The sequence below is a fragment of the Scyliorhinus canicula genome, unplaced genomic scaffold, assembly GCF_902713615.1.
Source record: "Scyliorhinus canicula unplaced genomic scaffold, sScyCan1.1, whole genome shotgun sequence".
In the NCBI taxonomy this organism is placed as follows: Eukaryota; Metazoa; Chordata; class Chondrichthyes; order Carcharhiniformes; family Scyliorhinidae; genus Scyliorhinus; species Scyliorhinus canicula.
The window spans coordinates 214,986-238,353 of record NW_024055458.1 but is presented as its reverse complement, the minus strand read 5'-3'; the positions used below and the strand labels follow the sequence as shown (position 1 = coordinate 238,353).

At 45.9% G+C, this 23,368-nt stretch overlaps 1 long non-coding RNA gene and 1 gene segment (V, D, J or C); both read right to left on the bottom strand.

Annotated features, from left to right (window-relative positions):
- Positions 1-1,540: 1,540 nt before the first annotated feature.
- Positions 1,541-2,249, bottom strand: LOC119959568. The gene is made up of 2 exons (XR_005459227.1): positions 2,159-2,249; positions 1,541-2,020 (listed from the first exon to the last, which is right to left on the bottom strand). It is a non-coding gene; the product is annotated as an uncharacterized LOC119959568 (long non-coding RNA).
- A 3,603-nt stretch (positions 2,250-5,852) lies between these two features.
- Positions 5,853-22,722, bottom strand: LOC119959566. The segment is given in 7 exon segments: positions 5,853-6,301; positions 8,004-8,312; positions 8,935-9,243; positions 9,451-9,750; positions 20,818-20,864; positions 22,088-22,397; positions 22,526-22,722. Coding segments are annotated over 7 exon segments (1,725 nt in total).
- Between the last annotated feature and the right edge of the window lie 646 nt (positions 22,723-23,368).

The window sequence follows — 23,368 nt, the reverse complement described above, 5'->3', positions numbered from 1 at the left end:
GAGGTGTTGGTGTTAATTCTTACTGATTGTGGTCTGTTGGGCAGAAAATCGAGGATCCAGTTGCTGAGTGGAGAGCCAAGTCCTAGGTTTTGGAGCTTTGATATGAGTTTGGCTGGGATTATGGTGTTGAAAGTGAATGCCCTGTTGCAAACTTTGTGGATGACACAAAAACAGATGTGAAGTCTGCAGATGGATATAGACAGATTAGATGATTGGGTAAAAACTTGACAGATGGAATATACTGTAGGAGCTGAATATCATTTAAATGTCGAAAGCCTGCAGAAAGTTGCAGCACAGAGGTCCTGGTGCATAAATCACAAAAAAACTAACATGCAGTTTCAGCAGGTAATTGGGAAGATTGGTCTTTATGTCAAAGGGAATGGAGTAGAAAAATAGGGAAGTCCTGCTGAAATTTTACAGCCACTAGTTAGACCACACCTGGAATACTGTGAATAATCTTGGTCCCCTTTCCTCAGGGAATATATGTGGACATTTGAAGCTGTCCAGAGAAGGTTAACTCGGTTGATCCTGGGTATGGAGGGATTTTCATATTAGAAGAGGTTGAGTTGTTTGGGCCTGTACGCATTGGAGTTGAGACGAATGAGAGGTAACCTTATTAAGACATAAGGATTCTCAGGGGACTTGACAGGGAAGATGCTGAGAGGATGTTTCATAGAACATAGAACAGTACAGCACAGAACAGAACAGGCCCTTCGGCCCTCAATGTTGTGCCGAGCCATGATCACCCTACTCAAACCCAAGTATCCACCCTATACCCGTAGCCCAACAACCCCCCCTTAACCTTACTTTTTGTAGGACACTACGGGCAATTTTAGCATGGCCAATCCACCTAACCCGCACATGTTTGGACTGTGGGAGGAAACCGGAGCACCCGGAGGAAACCCACGCACACAGGGGGAGGACGTGCAGACTCCACACAGACAGTGACCCAGCCGGGAATCGAACCTGGGACCCTGGAGCTGCGAAGCATTTATGCTAACCACCATGCTACCCTGCTGCCCCTTGTGGGAGAGTCTAGGACCAGAGGGCAGAATGTCAGAGTAAGGGATCTCCCATTTAAGATAGAGATGAGGAGACATTTCTTCTCTCAGAGGGGAGTGAATCTGTGGAATTCTTCAGCTGCGCAATCATGCTGTTTAGCACACTGGGCTAAATCGCTGGCTTTGATCGCAGAAAGCCAGGCCAGCAGCATGACTCGATTCCCGTAACAGCCTCCCCGAACAGGCGCCGGAATGTGGCGACCAGGGGCTTTTCACAGTAACTTCATTGAAGCCTACTCCTGACAACAAGCGATTTTCATATTTCATTTCAAATCCTGTCTCTGGAGTTTACCATAAAACGGCAGAGGTGAAATGTCTTAACCCGGATGGGCCGCTTGGTGGCGCAGTGGGTCTTTCACTGAGGGGCCGTGAGTTCAGACATTACAGACAGGCCTGGTGAGAAATATCTGTCTGGGAAAGGGAAGAGAACTGTATAATCGGGGAAAAGGAGCGCTTCCGATGGACTTGAGAGAAAGAAGTTCAGCAAAGTATTTTATTAATTTTTTATTCACTATTTATTAAAATTTCAGAGACGATATTGCACAAAAGTTTATTTTGAAGTTAACAAAAACGATTGAGGGTCACAGTGAGAACAGAACACATGCCCTCTGAGCTGCCAAATGTATGTACAACTGTAACAGACACAAGAGAGAACAGGAGCTCAACATAAAGGGAAGGCAACTGTTGTAAATAAGGTACGAGATACGTTACTTATTTAGACAAGACATTGAGAGAAATTATTAGCTACAATTACAATACAGCCAAAATTATCTCGGCCATTTTAAACTGAAAAGCAGAAATACTGTCCATGATTGTCTCAGTTACAGATGCAGAATATAAACTGAGAGAATTTTACTGTTAGAGTCACCAAGAGGAGATATTGTATTTCTGTCACACACAGGTCATAATAAACAGCTGAGGGAAATCTACAGCGTCCGAACGTCAACCCGTCACTTGATCTGTAAAAGAGAGAGAAAATGATGAAGCAGATGTTTATGATCTGGGACATTGATGTTAGAGTTTTTAATCAATCAAACATTTATAATTTCTAAAAGGCTTCTGTCGGTTTGAAGTGTGAGTGGATTGAATCTTCTCACCTTCACCAGAGTGACTGCAGCGCTGTAGGAAATGCTCAGGAAGAACAGGGTGATGAATGTGGAAGCGGTTGTCCAGATGTTCCCGTTATCATCCTCATTGTCTTCAGTCCAGGTGTGGTCTGTGGTGTCTACGAGGATAGAGCCGGATAAATATAATCAGATTGTTTATAAATCTAGGATATATTTTTAATATTCTTGTTTAAATTTCTCCCGCTGCTAATTCATTCTTTTATATATTTATTATTGCATATCTACTGTTGAGTTCATGACACTCAGAAATCGATCTCTGTCACCTATTTCTTCCAATTAAGGGGCAATTTAACATGGCCAATCCACCTACCCTGCACATCTTTGGGTTGTCGGCGTGAGACCCACGGGTCACGGGGAAACTCCACAGGGACACAGACCCAGGAGCGGGATCAACCCCAGGTCCATGGTGGCGTGAGGCAGCAGTGCTAACCACTATGCCAGCGTGCCGCCATTGCCTGACGTTTGTGTTTGTTCTTCATCTTTTGTGTCTGTGTGGATGCGAAATACGTGTTTCGTTACTCTTCTTTTGTGTCCCGATGTCTTTATAAGTGCCATTGTGAGTGTTCATGTGTCAATGAGTATTGATCTGTGTATTTGTGTGTCAGCGCCTGTGTGAACTTTGTTTATCTTCTGTTAATGTGTACATATGAGTGTTTTATTGTGTGTGTTTGTGTGTTGAAGTCTATGTTTATATATTAATGCCTGTGTCAATATAAGTTCATACTTCCCTGTCCAGTAATGAAAGTGTTAATGTGTCTTTATACGTTCAACATGCATGTCAGTGTCTTAATGTTTGTGTCTGGATAAGTGCGTTTGTGTGTGTGTGTTTGTTGATGCGTGTATTTCTTCATATAATCATCATTAAATATAATCCCTACTGTGCCGAACGAGGCCATTCGGCCCATTGTGTCTGCACCGACCCTCCGAAAGAGCACTCTGCCTGGACGCATGCCCCTGCCCTTTGCCGAGAACCCCGTAATCCCAACTAACGTTGTGGGCACTAAGGGGTAATGTAGCCTGGCCAATCCACCGAACCTGCACATCTTTGGACTGTGGGAGGAAACTGGAGCACGCGGAGGAAACAGGAACAGACCCGGCAGAACGTGGGAACTCCACACAGACAATCACCCAAGGCTGGAATTGAACCCGGGATTATGGCGCTGTGAGTCAGTGGTGCTATTTATGCGTTGATGTTTGATTATAACTATCTATTGATGTGTGTTGATGACTCTATGTGTATTCATATGTGTTCGTGTTAGCGTGTGTACGAGTCAGCTAATATGTATCTACGTGTGTCCGTTAGTGTGGATTATTGTCTCTGTTTGAATGGAAATATTTCTGTCATCGTGAAATTCTGCTAATTTACATGTTATTGGTTACATTTCTGTTTCATATTCTTCTGTCAGCCTGCTTGTCTGGTTGTATATATCTGTGTATCTGTGTGGACATGTGGTTGTATATGTCTGTATACATGCGTGTACCCACTTGTGTGTGTGGAATTGTGTTTGTGTGTGGATGCGCACGTGAGTCTGTGTGTTTCTAAACATGTGCTTTTTGTGTTTATGTGCATGCTTGTGAATTTTTGTGCGTGTGTTTTTGTGTCAAAATATGTGTGGTCCGTTGTGCCTGGGTGTATGTTTGTGCATGTGTTTCTATGTGTGTGTCTATGTGTGTGTTTGTGTCTACTTGTGAGCGTGTGTGTGTTTCTGGGTCTGTGTGCATGAATGTGTAGTGTCTGTGTCTATTTATCTGTCTGTGTATTTGTATCAGCTGTCTGTAGCTTTGCCAGTTGTGGGTATTATTGATACCGATGTAGAATATGTTGAACTTTCTGCATATAAATGTGTTTTCCGTGAGTTGCAAGCTGACATCAGGTGACCTAATGCAAAAATACAAGGAGGTGCCTCAGGAGAGAACAGTGAAAACCCAGAGAGAATTCAATCACCAGTCTGGATTTGGATTATGGGGAATCGGTCTCAGCATACGGATAAGAGGAACAAGGGTGCTAAAAGAATTATGTTGCATAAATAGATATTTTAAGAACATCTTTAATATGTATCAGCCTGTAAACTACATGGCGTCTTGTAATGTCAGTAACTGAGTTCTTAGTCCAGACAACCGTTTACTTCCAAACTCCCTGCTTGGGGACTGGGAAGATATTGAATTAATAATCTTCCTCTCTCTGGTCAGCTCAGCAAATTGCCTTTGGGTTCTCCCTGCTGGAGGTGGAGATACAGAGAGTTCACTCATCACCTTCCTCCTCTGCACGGTGGCACAGTGGTTAGCATTGCTGCCTACGGCGCTGAGGACCCGGGTTCGAATCCCGGCCCTGGGTCACTGTCCGTGTGGAGTTTGCACATTCTCCCCGTGTCTGCGTGGGTTTCACCCCCACAACCCAAAGATGTGCAGCATAGGTAGATTGAACACTCTAAATTGCCCCTTAATTGGAAAAAATAATTGGGTACTCTAAATTTAAAAAAAAAAAATCATATTAAAATCACCTTCCTCCTCTTGTGGTTGGGAAAGTGGAGGTAAAACGGGTTAATATTGCCCCTTTGCTCTCTTTGTTGGGGAAGTGGGGAGGCAGTGGATTAAATAATGTCCTTCCACTCATTGTTGGAAGCGGGTGTCCAGTGGATTAACTCAGCCCCCCACTGTCTCTTTGTTGGGGAAGTGGGGGCACAGTGTGTTAACTAATGCTCCTCCCCTCGCTTTGCTGGGGAAGTGGGGGGTACAGTGTGTTAAGTAATGCCCCAACCCCTCTCTTTGTTGGGGACGTGGGGAGACAATGGATTAACTAATGCCCCTCTCTTTGTTGGTGAAGTGGGGGTACAGTGGATTAACTAAAGCCCCTCCCACTCTCTCTGTTGGTGAAGTGGGGTACAGTGGATTAACTAATGTCCCTCCCCCTCTCTTTGTTGGTGAAGTGGGGGTACAGTAGATTAACTAAAGCCCCACCCACTCTCTCTGTTGGGGAAGTGGGGGTACAGTGAATTAACTAAACACCCTCCCCCTCCCTCTATTGGGGAAGTGGGGGTACAGTGGATTAACTAATGCCCCTCCCCCTCTCTGTTGGGGAAGTGGGGGTACAGTGGATTAACTAATGCCCCTCCCCCTCTCTCTGTTGGGGAAGTGGGGATACAGTGGTTAACTAATGCCCTTCCCCCTCTCTCTGTGGGGGAGGTGGGTGGGTGGGGAGACAGTGGAATAACTAATACCCCTCCCACTCTCTCTGTTGGTGAGGTAGGGGTACAGTAGATTAACAATTTCACTTTCCCCTCTCTTTGACGGGGGATTGTTAGTCCATGTTTCTGTGTGACCCTCAATTCAGTTCCCAGTGGGTGTGATGCCGCAACTTAAAGCTGACATTAATTTTAAAGGGATGGACAATGAGAGAAGCAGGAACACCGAGATCTAAATGTGATGGGTTTGTTTGTCTGAAATGATTTCTCCTCAGTGGGAGGAAAGCCAATGAAGATATTTTGCTGAATCCTGGAATGAATGAGATTTACTCTGTCTCTAACCCAGGGTGTATCTGAGCTGGGAGCTCTGGTTGTATCAGACTTGGGGCCTAGACCTGTAGAAACCCGGGTCTCATTGAACAGATCTAATATCAGCAAAGTGGAAGCGCCATTAATTATGCGGCTGTGTATTTAAATCACAATTGGAGGAAAAAACCTTTATTATTTTTATTTTAGTTCGAAATATAACCAATAGATTCTCATTGACATGAATTAACGGTGTCCATCAGAGCGAGGGAAATGTTCACAAAACTGGGTTTACCGCTGGATTTATCAACCGTTCTGTTGATGATCTTCAAGGGGATGGCTTCATGTCCCACCACACAGGAGTAAGAAGCGCCGCTGGCCCACTCCTCCGCTGCAATGGATAACAGGCTGTACATGAAGAAGGAGCTATTGCCGTTCTCCGCCATCACCTCGGTGTTCTTGTAGTTCCCGGGATTCACCGGCTTGTCATTGACGGTCCACTTGACGAAGATCTCTCGGGGGGAGAAACCTCTCACTAAGCAGCTGAGGGAGACGAATCTCTGAGCGGAGACGTCTTCAGCCGAGGGCAGGAGGACAGAGACGGACGGTTCCCGTGGATTGGGATCTGCAGAAAATGTACAATAAATGTCAATAAAATGGGGAATTCCGGAGACAATGGAACCGCGGGTTAGATGTGAGAGAAATGTGTTTTGTGTTGGATTTTAAAGGTTTCCATTTTCCACTTTGGGATTTGTCCGGGTTCCCAGCTCGGAGCAGAGGTGGACACAATCCTTTTCCCTGAGAATTTACGGATATTGGATTCGAAAGTTTCGGAAAATGTACAGCAGGGAAACAGGCCATTCGGCCCAACTGTTCTGTGCTGGTGTATAAACTCCACATCAAACTCCCCCGACCTCAAGAGGATTGGGAAACTGCCAATGTAACACCCTTATTCAAAAGGGAGGGAGACAAAAACAGGTAACTATAGGCCAGGGACCTCAGTAGCTGAGCATTTAGACATACAGAGTATAATCAAGCAGGGTCTGCACAGCTTCGTGAAGGGTAAATCATGCCTGACAAATTTATTGCAATTGTTTGAGGTGATAAGGAGAAGGCGAGAGAGAGGGGGACCAGTAGATGTAATATACATGAATTTCAAAACTGTGTTTAATAAATGAATGCACTATTCACACAGCTGCAGATGACAAAAATAGAAAGGCAAGTGGTGAGGTTACAGAAAATCCACAGAGGGACAGAGACAGCTTCAGTCACTGAGTTAAAACTTGGCAGATGGGACACAATGTTGGAAAATGTGAGGTTAGACACTTTGGGAGGAGGAGGAACATAACGGAATATTATTTAGCTGGAGAAAGACTGCAGAAAGCTGAGGTAACGGGGGAATTGGGGGTCCTCGTGCAGAAACCACAAAAAAGCAAATTCTGCAGGTAATATGGAGACAAATTGAATGTTGACATTTATTTCAAAGGGAATAGAATATAAACATGGGGAAGTCTGGCTAAAACTATACAAGGCATTAGTTAGTCTACACCTGATACACTTTGAATAGTTTTGTTGCCCTTATCTGAGGAAGACAGATTGGTTTTGAAGGCAGTCCAGAGAAGGATCACGAGGTTGATCCCGAGTATGGAGGGATTTTCTTATGGGGAGAGGTTAAGTATTTTGGGTTGTACATATTGGAGTTTAGAAGAATGAAGGCGGCCTAATCGAGACATGAAATATTCTCCGGGAGCTTCTTAGGATAGACGCTGACAGATTGTTTTCCCTTGTAGGAGCGTCTAGGAGCAGCGTGCATGGTCGCAAAGTGAGTTCGCCCATTTCAGACCGAGATGAGAAGGAATTTCCTCTCTCAGAGGGTAGTGAAGCTGTGGAATTATTTAACCCAGGGGGCTGGAGATTCTGGGTCGATCGGTATGTTCAAGGTTGAGAGAGAAACATTTTCAATTAGTAAAAGCGTCAAGAGATATGGGGATAAGGTGGGAAAGAGGAGTTGAAGATTATCACAGCAGATCAGGCATGACCTCACTGAAGGCTGGGCCGCTGTTGATGGGCCCAATGGCCTACATCTGCTCCTAAATCTTGTGGTCTATGGTCGCGCTCCGTCTAAACCCAATATCACTGAGTTTAATTCATTGTTCATTCATCTATATATCAATTTCCCCCTTAAACTCTGAGGGCCCAGAGTATTTAGTTAGTGGAATTACCAATCAGAATGGACCATAAATACACTGAATGCTAAATACTGACCGCTGCACTGACACTAGAAATAGACACAATGACTCACTTATTGCTTCAGTCTCACCGCTCACCTATTTTTTTGTGTATTGAAATTCTTAAAGGAGTTGGCAGGTCCTGATGGCTCGCCACACAGTCAAACACAGCCCCACTCAGCCAGGCTTGTGTCGAGATATTTAATTTGCTGACCACGCTCTCAGTATCTGCCCCAGGCTGGTCGGCAATCTCTGATTTCAGCGGCTTCTTCGCTTCACTCCAGGACACGTTGACTCCATAAGGAGCATTCGAAATGACGCAGGTTAAGGTTACAGTCGCCTCCAGCAAGACCTGTTCTATTGGTGGTGGCAGTATTGTTACTGAGGCAACAGTGCAAACGGAAGGATCTGTGAATGAAAAAAGTGGAAATCAACCCAAGTTTCATCTTCAGAATCAGGACAGCAGGATTCAGCCTTCACTCACTCAATGGGAATGAATCAACTTCGAGACTTCTAATAATCGCCATTAATCTTCTATACACGTTTGGTCAGTGTAAACTCTTCTCATTATGAAATACAGTCAGCCCCGATGCCATTCTAACGAATCAGTATTGCAGCATTCCCAATACAAATACTCAAGTGCTGATCTCAGGAACGAAGTACTGAGGGCTTATTTATAAATAGATTGGATTGAACTTTCCAACACTTTGGTCCCGGAGCTGTTATCAGTAAAGTGTTTCAGACACCCACTGACTCTTAAATATAAGCAGCGGTCTCAGGATAAAGCTGATATCAAGGCCACCTCACTCACTAAATGACTTCAAATTAGAGCGAAACATGTATTTCTATACTGATCAAATCCTGAATGGTGAGCAATCCTAATGCAGCTTTTCCATCAGAATGAAACACAAACTACATGGCAGTAAATTAGAAGTTATTCTGTGCTTTGTACTAACTGCAGTAAATTCTTGATTTGGATTAACATCAGAATGCAGGGTGATTTATTCTTTCCTCTGTTTGTGTCTCTTACCAGACGCGGTGATGTTGTAACTTTGGGTGACCTCTTGATGAGTGACCTGGCAGGTATAGACCGCTCTGCTGAACCATTCCCCAGCGGAGAGTGTCAGCCGACTGCTCGCTGAGAAGTTCCCGTTCACTTCACAGGCGGGAGAGGTGACAATTCCTGACCCCATGGGTTGTCCATTCTTCAGCCACTTCACCGTGATTGAATTTGGCTGGAAATCGTTAATTGAACAGACGACGGTTGCAAATTTCTGTCTTGTGATTTCTTCACTGGAACTCACGGTGAGGAGAACATTTGGAGCATAAATTCTGGGACCTTCAAGAAACACAATTAGATATTTCTTGCGGAAGAAATTGATGAAAAAAATGAGTTCATATGCTTTAAAACATGTTTGTGGTCAATAGACACAAAGCTTGATTTTCCAGGGATCAGAAATATGCAGAGTATTAAAATTAGTTATATCCAAGACCCTATACAAGATAATCATAGGTTTCTGATTCTCACAGATTCCACAACACTTACATGTCATTCCAATGCTCTTGGCTGAGCCGCTGTGTCGAACCTCACAGCTGATTTTGCTGCATTCCCCCTCTGACTCGGTGATGGTTAACTGGCTGCTCAGGGTGTAGGTTCCCTTCTTGTTTCTCACTGACGGGTATTTCTTAACTCCAGTGGCGATCAGCTGCCCATCTTTCTTCCAGGTAAGGCTGGTGATTTCTGGGGAGTAGTCCATCGCCAAACAGCCGAAGGTCACGGAGCCGTCGGTGTTGTGTTGCTGGCAGGAGGAGACCAGGCTGTAGAGAGTGGGCGGAGACGGTGTCGCTGGGAGAGAATGGCCCATTCAACAAGTTAGACTCTGGGATTGTATTTATTCAGTAACCAAATATTTCAAAATTTGACGAGAACTATGTGTTTATTCCAACATTTTCCTAACAAATGCTACATCCACATTTCAGCTTCTATTAGTTCTATCATTTGAGAACCAACACCTGTTTGCCCCTCATTAGAAACTCACATCTTTCTCCGTCTCTATCACATACAAACAACATTTTGATGTAATCTGAATGATGTAATTTGCATTGGATTGAAAGCGAAAGCGAAGAGCGGATCATTTTCCCCATTATGTCAGCCATCATGTAAAACAAAATGTAATGTCCCATAGACCCGGAGACTGCCCTCTCCTTTTGAGAGCTGACTGGTGGTGATTTAACCTGAGGGTCACCACACCTCAGGCCAGGGCAAAGGTAGAGAATGGGAGTCTTTATCAATAACCTCAGCCGGTGCAGCAATTGAACCCGCGCTGCTGGGATTGATCTTCATCACGAACCAGCCGCCCAGCTGACTGAGCGGTGTACGTCACAATGCAGCTCACTGAGCTGTGTACGTCACAATCCAGCAAACTGAGCTGTGTACGTCACAATCCAGCAAACTGAGCTGTGTATGTCACAATCCAGCTAACTGAGCTGTGTACGTCACAATCCAGCTAACTGAGCTGTGTACGTCACAGTCCAGCTGACTGAGCTGTGAACGTCACAATCCAGCTGACTGAGTTGTGTACGTCACAATCCAGCTGACTGAGTTGTGTACGTCACAATCCAGCTGACTGAGCTGTGTACGTCACAATCCAGTTGACTGCGCTGTGTACGTCACAATCCAGCTAACTGAGCTGTGTACGTCACAATCCAGCTAACTGAGCTGTGTACGTCACAATCCAGCTAACTGAGCTGTGAACGTCACAATCCAGCTAACTGAATGCACATTTATATAATTACAATAAAACTCTACATTTGAGTAATTGCAACAGTCTCTAATTTTAGGATCCTGCACATTAACAGCAGGAGTCGGCCGTTCGGTCTGTCGAGTCTCCTCCCCATTCAATAAGCTCCTGCCTGTGTTGATTGTGCAGTTTCACATTCCGCCTGTCACTGAGACCGGGCTGTCTGCAATCCTCCCGCACCCCGCCCCGCGTTCCCCCGTCTCTCCGCGGTTCCCGCTGGATTTCTGTACCTTTCTCCTGGTCCCTTCACTTTCTTTCAGCTCTCTGCTCTTTTTCATGGCGCTCTGCGCTTTCCTCCGCATCTCTGCACTTTCTCTCGACTCGGCATTGTCATCCTGCTCTTTGTGTTTTGCCCATGTGTGCTGCACTTTTTCCAGTTCATTGTGCTTTTCCCGGTTCCTGGCACTTTGTGCGGGCTTTCTGAGCTTTTCACCAGCACGGTTCGCTTTACCCCGATTCTTATCGCTTATGACCCACTCCATGGATTTTCCTCCGGCTCTCTGCTACTCCACCGGCTCTCTGCGCCTTCCACATCTCTCTGCCCCTTCCCCCGGCTCTCTGCCCCTTCCCCCGGCTCTCTGCGCCTTCCCCCGGCTCTCTGCGCCTTCCCCCGGCTCTCTGCTCCTTCCCCCGGCTCTCTGCACTTTCCTCCGGCTTGGGGCAATCCCGTGTTATGCAGCCACATTCGGTAGCCACTCGTAGTCAGTTTCGCTCCAGTTCTCCATTCCTCCCCCGTTGCAGACGCTCCCGTGCCCATTTCCTGAGCATCAGTGAGAGAGGATGTGTGAGTAGGTGAGGAGGGTAGGAGAATGAGTGTGGGTGAGTGAGTGAGGGTAGGAGAGTGAGTGTGGGTGAGTGAGTGAGGGTAGGAGAGTGAGTGCGGGTGAGTGAGTAACTGAGTGAGGGTAGGAGAGTGAGTGAGTAACTGAGTGAGGGTGGGAGAGTTAGTGCGCGTGAGTGAGTAACTGAATGAAGATAGGAGAGTGAGTGCGGGTGAGTGAGTAACTGAGTGAGGGTAGGGGAGTGAGTGTGGGTGAGTGAGTAACTGAGTGAGGGTAGGGGAGTGACTGTGGGTGAGTGGGTAACTGACTGAGGGTAGGGGAGTAAGTGTGGGTGAGTGGGTAACTGAGTGAGGGTAGGAGAGTGAGTGCAGGTGCGTGAGTAACTGAGTGAGGGTAGGAGAGTGAGTGCGGGTGAGTGAGTAACTGAGTGAGGGTAGGAGAGTGAGTGTGGGTGAGTGAGTAACTGAGTGAGGGTAGGAGAGTGAGTGCAGGTGCGTGAGTAACTGAGTGAGGGTAGGAGAGTGAGTGCGGGTGAGTGAGTAACTGAGTGAGGGTAGGAGAGTGAGTGCAGGTGCGTGAGTAACTGAGTGAGGGTAGGAGAGTGAGTGTGGGTGAGTGAGTAACTGAGTGAGTGTAGGAGGGTGAGTGGGTAACTGAGTGAGGGTAGGAGAGTGAGTGTGGGTGAGTGAGTAACTGAGTGAGGGTAGGAGAGTGATTGTGGGTGAGTGAGTAACTGAATGAAGGTAGGAGAGTGAGTGTGGGTGAGTGAGTAACTGAGTGAGGGTAGGAGAATAAGTATGGGTGAGTGAGTAACTGAGTAACGGTTGGAGTGTTGATGAGTGGGAGAGAATGGGTGGTTGATGGAGTGAGGGTAAATGGGTGAGGGTATGTCACTGAGGGTGGATGGGTCTGGATGGGTGAGGGGCAGTGAGTGAGAGGTGGAGAATAAATGAGGCTGGCTGAGTGAGGCTGGGAGGGTGAGTTTGTGAGTGAAGGTGTGCAGTGAACATGAGAGTGAAGGTGACTGAGTGAGGGAGGGTGAGGGAGGGTGAGGGAGGGTGAATGAATGAGAGTGCATTAGTGAGGGTGAATGACTGAGGGTGAATGAGTGAGGGTGAATGAGTGAGGGTGATTGAGTGAGGGTGATTGAGTGAGGGTGATTGAGTGAGGGTGATTGAGTGAGGGTGATTGAATGAGGGTGATTGAGCGAGGGTGATTGAGTGAGGGTGAATGAGTGAGGCTGAATGAGAGAGGGTGATTCAGTGAGGGTGAGTGAGTGAGGGTGAGTGAGCCAGGAGTGTACGTGACAGTTAGCGGGTGAGTGAGGGTGAGTGAGTGAATGAGAGTGAGTGCATGAGTGAGTGAATGTTAGAGAATTAGGGTAATTGAATGAGGTTGGGTGAGTGAGTTAATGAGAGTGAGTGTGAGGGTGAGTGAGTGTGAGTAAGTGAGGGTGAGTGAGTGAAGGTAAGTGAATGAGAGTGGGTGAGGGTGTGAGGTTGAGTGAGAGTGGGTGAAAGAGGGTGGGTGCATGAGTGTGTGTAAGTGAGGGTGGCTGAGTGAGTGTGTGTGAGGGAACATGAGTGAGGGTGTGTGAATGAGGATGGGCGAGATTGTGAGTGAAGGCGCATGGGAAATGGTGGGTGAGAGACGCTTTGTGAGTGAGGCTGTGTGAGTGAGGCTGTGTGAGTGAGGCTGTGTGAGTCAGGGTGTGTGAGTGAGGGTGTGTGAGTGAGGGTGTGTGAGTGAGGCTGTGTGAGTGAGGGTGTGTGAGTGAGGCTGTGTGAGTGAGGCTGTGTGAGTGAGGCTGTGTGAGTGAGGCTGTGTGAGTGAGGGTGTGCGAGTGAGGTTGTGAGAGTGAGGGTGTGTGAGTGAGGGTGTGTGAGTGAGGCTGTGTGAGTGAGGGTGTGTGAGTGAGGCTGTGTGAGTGAGGGTGTGTGAGTGAGGTTGTGAGAGTGAGGGTGTGTGAGTGAGGGTGTGTGAGTGAGTGTGTGTGAGTGAGGCTGTGTGAGTGAGGCTGTGTGAGTGAGGCTGTGTGAGTGAGGCTGTGTGAGTGAGGATATGTGAGTGAGGCTGTGTGAGTGAGGGTGTGTGAGTGAGGCTGTGTGAGTGAGGGTGTGTGAGTGAGGTTGTGAGAGTGAGGGTGTGTGAGTGAGGGTGTGTGAGTGACTGTGTGTGAGTGAGGCTGTGTGAGTGAGGCTGTGTGAGTGAGGCTGTGTGAGTGAGGCTGTGTGAGTGAGGCTGTGTGAATGAGGCTGTGAGAGTGAGGGTGTGTGAGTGAGGCTGTGTGAGTGGGTGTGTGTGAGTGAGGGTGTGTGAGTGAGGCTGTGTGAGTGAGGGGGTGTGAGTGAGGCTGTGTCTGTGAGTGAGTGTGTGTGAGTGAGAGTGTGTGAGTGAGGCTGTGTGAGTGAGGCTGTGTGAGTGAGGCTGTGTGAGTGAGGCTGTGTGAGTGAGGCTGTGTGCGTGAGGCTGTGTGAGTGAGGCTGTGTGAGTGAGGCTGTGTGAGTGAGGGTGTGTGAGTGAGGCTGTGTGAGTGAAGGTGTGTGAGTGAGGGTGTGTGAGTGAGGCTGTGTGAGTGAGGCTGTGTGAGTGAGGCTGTGTGAGTGAGGCTGTGTGAGTGAGGCTGTGTCTGTGAGTGAGGCTGTGTGAGTCAGGCTGTGTGAGTCAGGCTGTGTGAGTCAGGGTGTGTGAGTGAGGGTGTGAGAGTGAGGCTGTGTGAGTGAGGCTGTGAGTGAGGCTGTGTGAGTGAGGCTGTGTGAGTGAGGCTGTGAGTGAGGCTGTGTGAGTGAGGCTGTGTGAGTGAGGCTGTGTGAGTGAGGCTGTGTGAGTGAGGCTGTGTGAGTGAGGCTGTGTGAGTGAGGCTGTGTGCGTGAGGCTGTGGGAGTGAGGCTGTGTGAGTGAGGCTGTGTCTGTGAGTGAGGCTGTGTGAGTCAGGCTGTGTGAGTCAGGCTGTATGAGTGAGGGTGTGTGAGTGAGGGTGTGTGAGTGAGGCTGTGTGAGTGAGGGTGTGTGAGTGAGGCTGTGTGAGTGAGGCTGTGTGAGTGAGGGTGTGTGAGTGAAGCTGTGTGAGTGAGGGTGTGTGAGTGAGGCTGTGTGAGTGAGGGTGTGTGAGCGAGGGTGTGTGAGTCAGGCTGTGTGAGTGAGGGTAGTGAGTGAGTGTGTGTGAGTGAGGGTGTGTGAGTGAGGCTGTGTGAGTGAGGCTGTGTGAATGAGGGTAGTGAGGGAGTGTGTGTGAGTGAGTGTGTGTGAGTGAGGCTGAGTGAGGATGTGTGAGTGAGGCTGTGTGAGTGAGGCTGTGTGCGTGAGGCTGTGTGAGTGAGGCTGTGTGAGTGATGGTAGTGAGTCAGGGTGGGTGAATGCGAGATGATGGGTGAGTGATGGTGGGTGTGATGTTGAGTGAGTGGAGCTGAATTAGGGTAGTTTACTGAGGGTGGATGAGTGAGTGAGAGAGTGAGTGAGGTGAGTGATTGAGGGTGTCAGTGAGGTTGAGTGAATGAGAGTTGGGAGTGAGAGTGGGTGAGTCAGTGTGTTAGTGAATGTGGGTGACTGAGTGAGGGTAAGTTACTGAATTAAGGTAATCGAGGGTGGGTGGGTGAGTGAGTGAGGATGAGTAAGTGAGGGCAGTGTGAGTGTGGGCGAGTGAGCATGGGTGAGTGAGGGTAAGTGAATGAGGGTGAGTGTGTGAGGCTGTCTGACTGAGGGTGAGTAAGTGAGGGTGTGTGGGTGAATGAGGGTGAGTAAGTGAGGGCAGTGTGACTGCGGGCAAGTGAGCATGGGTGGGTGAAGGTAAGTGAATGAGGGTGAGTGTGTGAAGGTGTGTGACTGAGCGTGAGTAAGTGAGGGTGGGTGGATGAGGGTAAGTGACTGGGTGAGTGTGTGAAGGTGTGTGACTGAGCGTGAGTAAGTGAGGGTGGGTGGGTGAGTGAGTGAGGGTGAGTGAGTGAGGATAGGTGGGTGAGTGAGTGAGGGTGAGTGAGTGAGGATTGGTGATTGATTGAGCTGAGAGTCTGAATGAGGATGAATGAGGGTGGGTGTGTTAAGCTGAGTGAGGATGGGTGCGTGGGTGGGTTACTGAATGAAGGTGAATGAGGGTCGGTAGGTGAATGAATGAGGGTGGGTGAGCAAGGAAGAGTGAGCGAGGGAGGATGAATGAGGGTGAGTGATGATGGTTGTGTGAAGGTGTGTGACTGAGGGTGAATGAGTAAGGGTGACTGAGTGAGGTTCCATGACTGAGGATTAGTGAGGATGCGTGAGGGTGGGTGTGTGATGCTGAGTGAGTGAGGGTGGGTAAGTGAACCAGTGTGTGACTAAGGTGGACTCAGGGTGTGTGAATGAGTGCGGGTGAATGAGAGTGAGCAATTTATGTTGGGCTAGCAAGTGTGAGTCAATGAGTGTGAGAGAGTGATGGTGAGTGAGGGTGTTATAGTGAGTGACGCTGTTTGAGTGAGTGAGGTTGTGAGAGGGAGGGGAGTGAGTGAGTGAGGGTGTGTGAGTGAGGGGGTGTGAGTGAGGCTGTGTGAGTGAGGTTGTGTCTGTGAGTGAGGCTGTGTGAGTGAGGCTGTGTGAGTGAGATTGCGTCTGTGAGTGAGGCTGTGTGAGTGAGGCTGTGTGAGTGAGGCTGTGTGAGTGAGCGTATGTGAGTGAGGGTGTGTGAGTGAGGCTGTGTGAGTGAGGCTGTGTGAGTGAGGCTGTGTGAGTGAGGGTGTGTGAGTGAGGCTGTGTGAGTGAGGCTGTGTGAGTGAGGCTGTGTGAGTGAGGCTGTGTGAGTGAGGCTGTGTGAGTGAGGGTGTGTGAGTGAGGCTGTGTGAGTGAGGCTGTATGAGTGAGGCTGTGTGGGTGAGGGTGTGTGAGTGAGGCTGTGTGAGTGAGGCTGTGTGAGTGAGGCTGTGTGAGTGAGTGATGGTGTGTGAGTGAGGCTGTGTGAGTGAGGGTGTGTGTGAGGCTGTGTGAGTGAGGCTCTGTGAGTGAGGGTGTGTGAGTGAGGCTGTGTGAGTGAGGCTGTGTGAGTGAGGCTGTGTGAGTGAGGCTGTGTGAGTGAGGGTGTGTGAGTGAGGCTGTGTGAGTGAGGCTGTGTGGGTGAGGGTGTGTGAGTGAGGTTGTGTGAGTGAGGGTGTGTGAGTGAGGCTGTGTGAGTGAGGCTCTGTGAGTGAGGCTGTGTGAGTGAGGCTGTGTGAGTGAGGTTGTGTGAGTGAGGCTGTGTGAGTGAGGCTGTGTGAGTGAGGGTGTGTGAGTGAGGGTGTGTGAGTGAGGCTGTGTGAGTGAGGCTGTATGAGTGAGGGTGTGTGAGTGAGGGTAGTGAGTGAGTGTGTCTGAGTGAGGCTGTGTGACTGACGCTGTGTGAGTGAGGCTGTGTGAGTGAGTGATGGTGTGTGAGTGAGGCTGTGTGAGTGAGGGTGTGTGTGAGGCTGTGTGAGTGAGGCTGTGTGAGTGAGGGTAGTGTGAGTGAGGGTGTGTGAGTGAGGCTGTGTGAGTGAGGCTGTGTGAGTGAGGGTAGTGTGAGTGAGGCTGTGTGAGTGAGGGTGTGTGAGTGAGGTTGTGTGAGTGAGGCTGTGTGAGTGAGGGTGTGTGAGTGAGGCTATATGAGTGAGGCTGTGTGAGTGAGGGTGGGTGAGTGAGGCTGTGTGAGTGAGGCTGTATGAGTGAGGCTGTGTGAGTGAGGCTGTGTGAATGAGGTTGTGTGAGTGAGGCTGTGTGAGTGAGGATGTGTGAGTGAGGCTGTGTGAGTGAGCGTATGTGAGTGAGGGTGTGTGAGTGAGGCTGTGTGAGTCAGGTTGTGTGAGTGAGGCTGTGTGAGTGAGGGTAGTGTGAGTGAGGGTGTGTGAGTGAGGCTGTGTGAGTGAGACTGTGAGAGTGAGGCTGTGTGAGTGAGGCTGTGTGAGTGAGGCTGTGTGAGTGAGGCTGTGTGACTGAGGCTGTGTGAGTGAGCCATTAAATAGATCAAGGACTGCCATAGCACGGAATGTAACCCAATAAATCGCTCTCTGCAGTGCCGAATCGAAAATTCCCAAGACCGATATATCACTGCTTAAAAATCACCCAAATCTCCTTCTACAGCCTGTCTGGCGTTGCTGAATTCTTTCTGACTGTCATTATCTGGGTTTGGAATCCCCTTTCTGAGTCGCCTAGTCAAACATCAAGTGCAATTTCCACATTTCACACATACACAAGTTTTATTGAAGGGCTTGATCAAATTGCACTCCCTGAAATATTGGAAAATGAAGTAGAAGATTTACAACCAGTCAGGAAGATTCCTGGTCCCAGCACAGTGACCGCGCGCACAGAAACTGATCAGACACACATGGCAACAATCGAGTTCCAGCAGATCTGTTCAATCTGTCAGTTTCATGAAACTGTTTGATTCTAATTTATCAATGGCCAACTTCCGACAACAATAATTTAGTGACTTATTTGAAATTAAACTGACATTAATTTCAAAACTGCGTTTGGTTTTTAACAATTTCTCTCTGTCTATCTCAAAACTCAATAATTGGGCAAAAAGTAGTTTTGCTGAAAATGAGCAGATTAAATATTACAGATTCAGGGTAGATTATTGACAGAACAGAGACTCAGTGACAGGGCAATAATTAAACAAACCAGGAAATATTCACATTACCCACTGATATGATCTAAAAACACAATTAAATGTAATCAGAAAAAGAATCAGGGCAAAATAATGTTATCAGAAAAAGAATTTAGCTGCACACAGCAGTATAATGAAATGTATGGTTTCCTAAATTAATTTCAGATATTATTAAAATTATCTAAGACATTTGAGAAATTGCACGCCAGGATACAACTCAATTGTAGGAGATCATTTATATTGAATTAATTCTCACTGATATTGTATTGTAAGTTATTTTTAATTGTCAGCTAATTCTTTATTCGATTATCTGTACTATAATAATGAATATAATAAAAATAGCATTCAATAATCCTCAATTTGTTTTTACCCAGAGCTTTGTGAAATAACTGGGATTTAATTAAAACAACCTGACAATCAAACAATGTTGAACAGTAAACTCCAACTTACTCGATGGAATCATCTTAACATTTAATTGACTAAATTCACATTTTTAAAAACTCAAATTGCTCTATTCGACCTACAAATGTGTAAAATCTGCACCTTTCTGAACACATTGATAAATCATAACCTCCATCTATTCTCAGAAAGTAATGAATATAACGAGAACAGCTGAGTTTGTTCAAATCATTTGCAAAACTCACCCATTATGAGCAAGTGGAGAATTTGTTGTTGAATTTAGCATTTAATAAAATTTAAGCCTAAAGCTGAGATATAATCATTCTTCCTTTCCAATCATCTGTTCTTCCTATAATTCTATCGTCTGTAGAGGACAGCCGTGGGAGACAGGATGTGATTATAAAATGCAACGGTACTGTTAACCTTTTGTAAATAAATAAATCGGTTTGACATTCAAGCTTTTACTTTTCAATCTCTTGCCATATGCAATCTGAACTTTCCTACAATACAAATAAAATCATGGGAACAATTCATTGATTGGCAGCGACTTCCACATCTCAGAAACCTGTTTAAGATTAGTTTAGTGATAATTCCCTCGCTATCCAACTACGCATTACAGTGGAGGTACAATATGGTTGTAGCGGCACTGAAATAATAGAATAACTGGAACTACAAAGTATTTCCAACCTAGAAACCTGTCCGACCATGTCAATCTCGTGCAGAACACAGCAGGATTGTGAAAGGCGATTGATGCTGAATTATATTAATCTAAAATAGCCCTTGGTTAATATAGAGTTGAATCACCGCATTGCAATTGTTTGAATTATATAAATGTTACTATGTTCTGCATGGGCGTTTCAGTCACTATTTCGTTTAATCTGGAAGCATCAGTTAAAATTACAAAATGCATCAATATATCTTTTTTAGATTATTTTCTTAAGCCTGGCTGTTTTCTCCCGACAATCGCCCTTCAAGCATTTTCAAACGCCGAGACTGTTTGAATTCAACCAGAAAACGTGTAACCGCTCAGTGTCACCGAGTTTAAACAATGCAGAAACAATGCAGAAACGCTGAACCGTTTGACAGATCTGAATCATTTAAAGTCACCCAGATACACAATCTCCTCAGCAGAACAAAACACTAAATCACATCAATGAAGGACTGAACCCCGTTTATGGAGAAGCAGCTCAATTCTACATCGAACAGGATCAAACTTAATATTGCAAGAAAATATCAATAGCCAGCAAAGCAGCTCGTAACCAAATGTATAAATTATTAAACTAAACAGAAATGTGGAATAACACAAATAGCACTGCGAGGTGCTCGAATATTAACAACAAATAAATATTGAAACTCAACCATTTTGTTTCATACTGAGTCAGTTTTCAAACACATTTAAATGCTTTTTAATGTTTGCAGTTCATGGTAAAAGCTGCAACCATCAGATGCCACCGAGATTAAACTTTGCACAAACGGCAAACTGTGGTTGCAGCAACAACCTGTGCTCGGAAAGGATTTGTCGGATAACGTAAAAGTTTAATCTGCAATTTTCACTGTTTTTCAAGATGCACTAACAGCCTCCCTGTCCTCTGCGACAAGCAGTTTCCAACACGTATACCCTTTGCATTCAATCACAAACCGTGCAACAGCTCAGTGTTACCGAGTTGAAACAATACAGACACACCAAACCGTTTCACAAACTTTCCTGCACAAAGTCTCCCAAAAACATTCCTCAGCAGGAAAACACCAAACCACATCACTGAAGGAGTGAAACATCACGGAGAAGCAGCTCAATTCTACAAACACTTCCAAAAGAATCAAATGTAACATTGCAAGAACAGCTCAATTTAGAATGCACCAAACCCCTATTTCATCAAATGAACGAACAGGTAAACTAAACAGAAAACCTGAATAATACCACCAGCACTTTCAGTAAGCAGAACATGTTCAATAAGATAATACAGAAACTTTAGCACATTTTGTCAATGTTGGGATTGATCTCATACACTTGTGCAGAAGACGGTACAAATTGCAGACATTAGGTAGAACCGAGATTAAACATCGTAAAAACACACGTTTTGTATTTAAAGTAACCCAGCCACACAGTATCCTCAGCAAATAAACATCAAATCACAGCAAACGGGGACTGAATCCCTCAGCAGCATCTTTCTGTCAAGAAACCGCGGGATTCTATATCCCCTTTCAGCAGAATCAAATGAAACATTGCAACAACATCTGAATACATGATCCACCAAAACACATTTCAGTGAACGAATGGATTTTGAAAATGCAGAAAAATATAAAACAAATACTCAAGTAAAACAGTTGGTAAATGACGGAATGGTTCTTACCTGCAGTCACCGTCACCATGGTGCCTTGTCCCCAGTAGCCGAAGTAGTCACAGTGTCACATTCCCTGGGCAGCTCCATACAATAACCGCACCTGCACAAAATAGTCAGAAATCCACCATTATTTTAAATATTCACAAACCAACGGCAAAGAAAATTCACGATTAATTTTCAGGAAATTATATTAATATTTGTGGATACCGTTCTCTCTTCATAAATGACCGAATGGTTTATATTTCATAGATATGGAAATGTTACTGAAAACACCAACTGCGACTAACTAACGACCACCAAATTTCTATTTTCATTCTTATTATTTTGTCAGTGCTGGAAATAAATAATGCTTCACTGTAAATAAAGTTGGATTGTAAAAGCGAGCACTGAGCCAGCCTCAGTGAATTAGTGCTGAGGGGCTTTTTGTATTGACAGTAACTGCTGTGCCCCAGTTGTCACAGTGAGACACAGCGTGTCAAATACTGTGGCAGACGGTTAACTAAAATACAGAGATTTAATTTCACTGCTCACACAAAAAACTAACTCTGTCTCTTCCAAGAGCGAATGGGTGAGTTATTTCAGCTTGTCCTGATCATTACATTTATAAAGAGGGTCGGAACATTTAAAAAACCTCTGTGCAGATTTAGCGAGTCGGTCAACAGAGATAAAGTGGAAGATTTTTATACCTTTTTGTAAATTAATATTACTTCCAAACTTTGTTTTATTTAAAACTCATTGACATTGACAATCCTGCTGTGACGCTGATCACCAATTTGAACAAACTCTTTCTCTGAGGTTTTTGTATGAGGATGTCGCTGTGGACAGCACTGTGACCCACTGCTGTAGTCACAGTGACAGACACCCGCACAAAATCTGCACTCACTCTCTGTTCAGTCCTGCCGCTCAATATTCACTTCAAATACACGTTTACTTCTGATCTAATTTACTATTTATACAGCAGTTTATCAAATCCAATGTACATAGATTTTCCCAAGTATCAGAAATAATAAAACGATGATTATATTCAAGTCTGTATTTGCTGAAACTGTGAACAGGAAATATAAACAGACAAAAGCTCATCCTATTAGATCGATTGGTTTGTTCGGCTTTACTGTTTAATTTTCTCTGTGTGAGTTATGTAAGAAGCAGCGTGTGCAATGACTCTGATCACTGACATTAATATTAGATTTGGATCAAGTGCTGACCTTCAGGTTAAGGTGCAAGTTGCTGAATTCCCTCTCGAGCTGTTCTTGTGCGGGTCCAGCCCTGGTTCCTCTCGCTGTGGTCTCTTGCACAGTAATAGATGGCGGTGTCTTCGGTCTTCAGGCTCCTCATGGCCAAAGAGAAGATGTTGTTTGAAGTGTCTTTGGACGCAGTGAATCGATCTTTAATGGCTGGGGCGTAGCTGTTGTATGATGAACTATAGTAATATACCAACCACTCCAGCCCCTGCCCGGGAACTTGCCGGATCCAGAACATGTAAGCGCTGCCGAGATCGAAGCCGCTGGTTTTACAGGTCAGTGTCAGGGAGCCTCCGGGACGCCCGGTCTCTGCCTCTGGCTGAGTCAACACAACATCCGACTGGACACCTGTAAAAATATATCAAAAAGCCGGAGGATTAATGCTGGTGAAATGATTGGTGACTCTGGAACATTCCAGAGAGAGACTAACACTGAGACAGTAACAGTGAGAGACTTGGACAATAAAAACTACTCACGGGATAAGAAAGTCAGCAACAAACTGAGAGAAATGGCCCACCTCATCCTTCTGGTCATTTGGGGGAAATGGTTGTGTCAGGAACTCAGTGAACAAACCAGCTCCCGGACTGTTGGATTCGGGTCCCAGTGAGCGGCATTTAAATACCCGGCAGAAGGGGGCGGCTTTCCAGGCGCCGCCTGTTGATTCCCTGGTGGAGGCGGCGCCTGGATACACGTCCCACCTTCCACACCCCCAACAGAATGGACTCAGATATTTACTATAGGTTATTATTAAAAAGTGACATTAGATTGGTATATTTGTTTGGCTGAATTGATTCATTGTAATGTCTATCCTCATCCGAATGGAAAATTATATTTGAGCATCTCTGAGTAAAATCTAATTCCATTATACATTAAGTCTCTTTATTTCTGCACTCCAATATAAAGGGATGAACATAAACAGAATAAATTACATTTATCAGGGTATAAATCGTCTGTCTATCCAATTACAACAGCAAAGTATAATTTATCAGACGAAATGTAACTAAATGAGGGAATGAATGACGTGATTACATTTGCAGAGCGGATGGCCATCACTGTACAATGTGGGTCTGTCGACAAGAAGAAACTCCTCACATTATACAATGTCTCTCTTTACATTTCTCGATTTGCCCCTGAGCCTCAGACAGTCCTGTGAACATTAGCGGTAAAAGAAGCCGCTTGCCTGATAATTCAGCAGTGAGTTGACAGAGAAACATAAAATTCAGACCAGCTTTTGACAAGAAGTTAATGAATCAGAACGGACGCGGCGATCAGCAAAGTTATCCTTCAGCATCCAAATCATTGCCGCTAATTTTACTGAC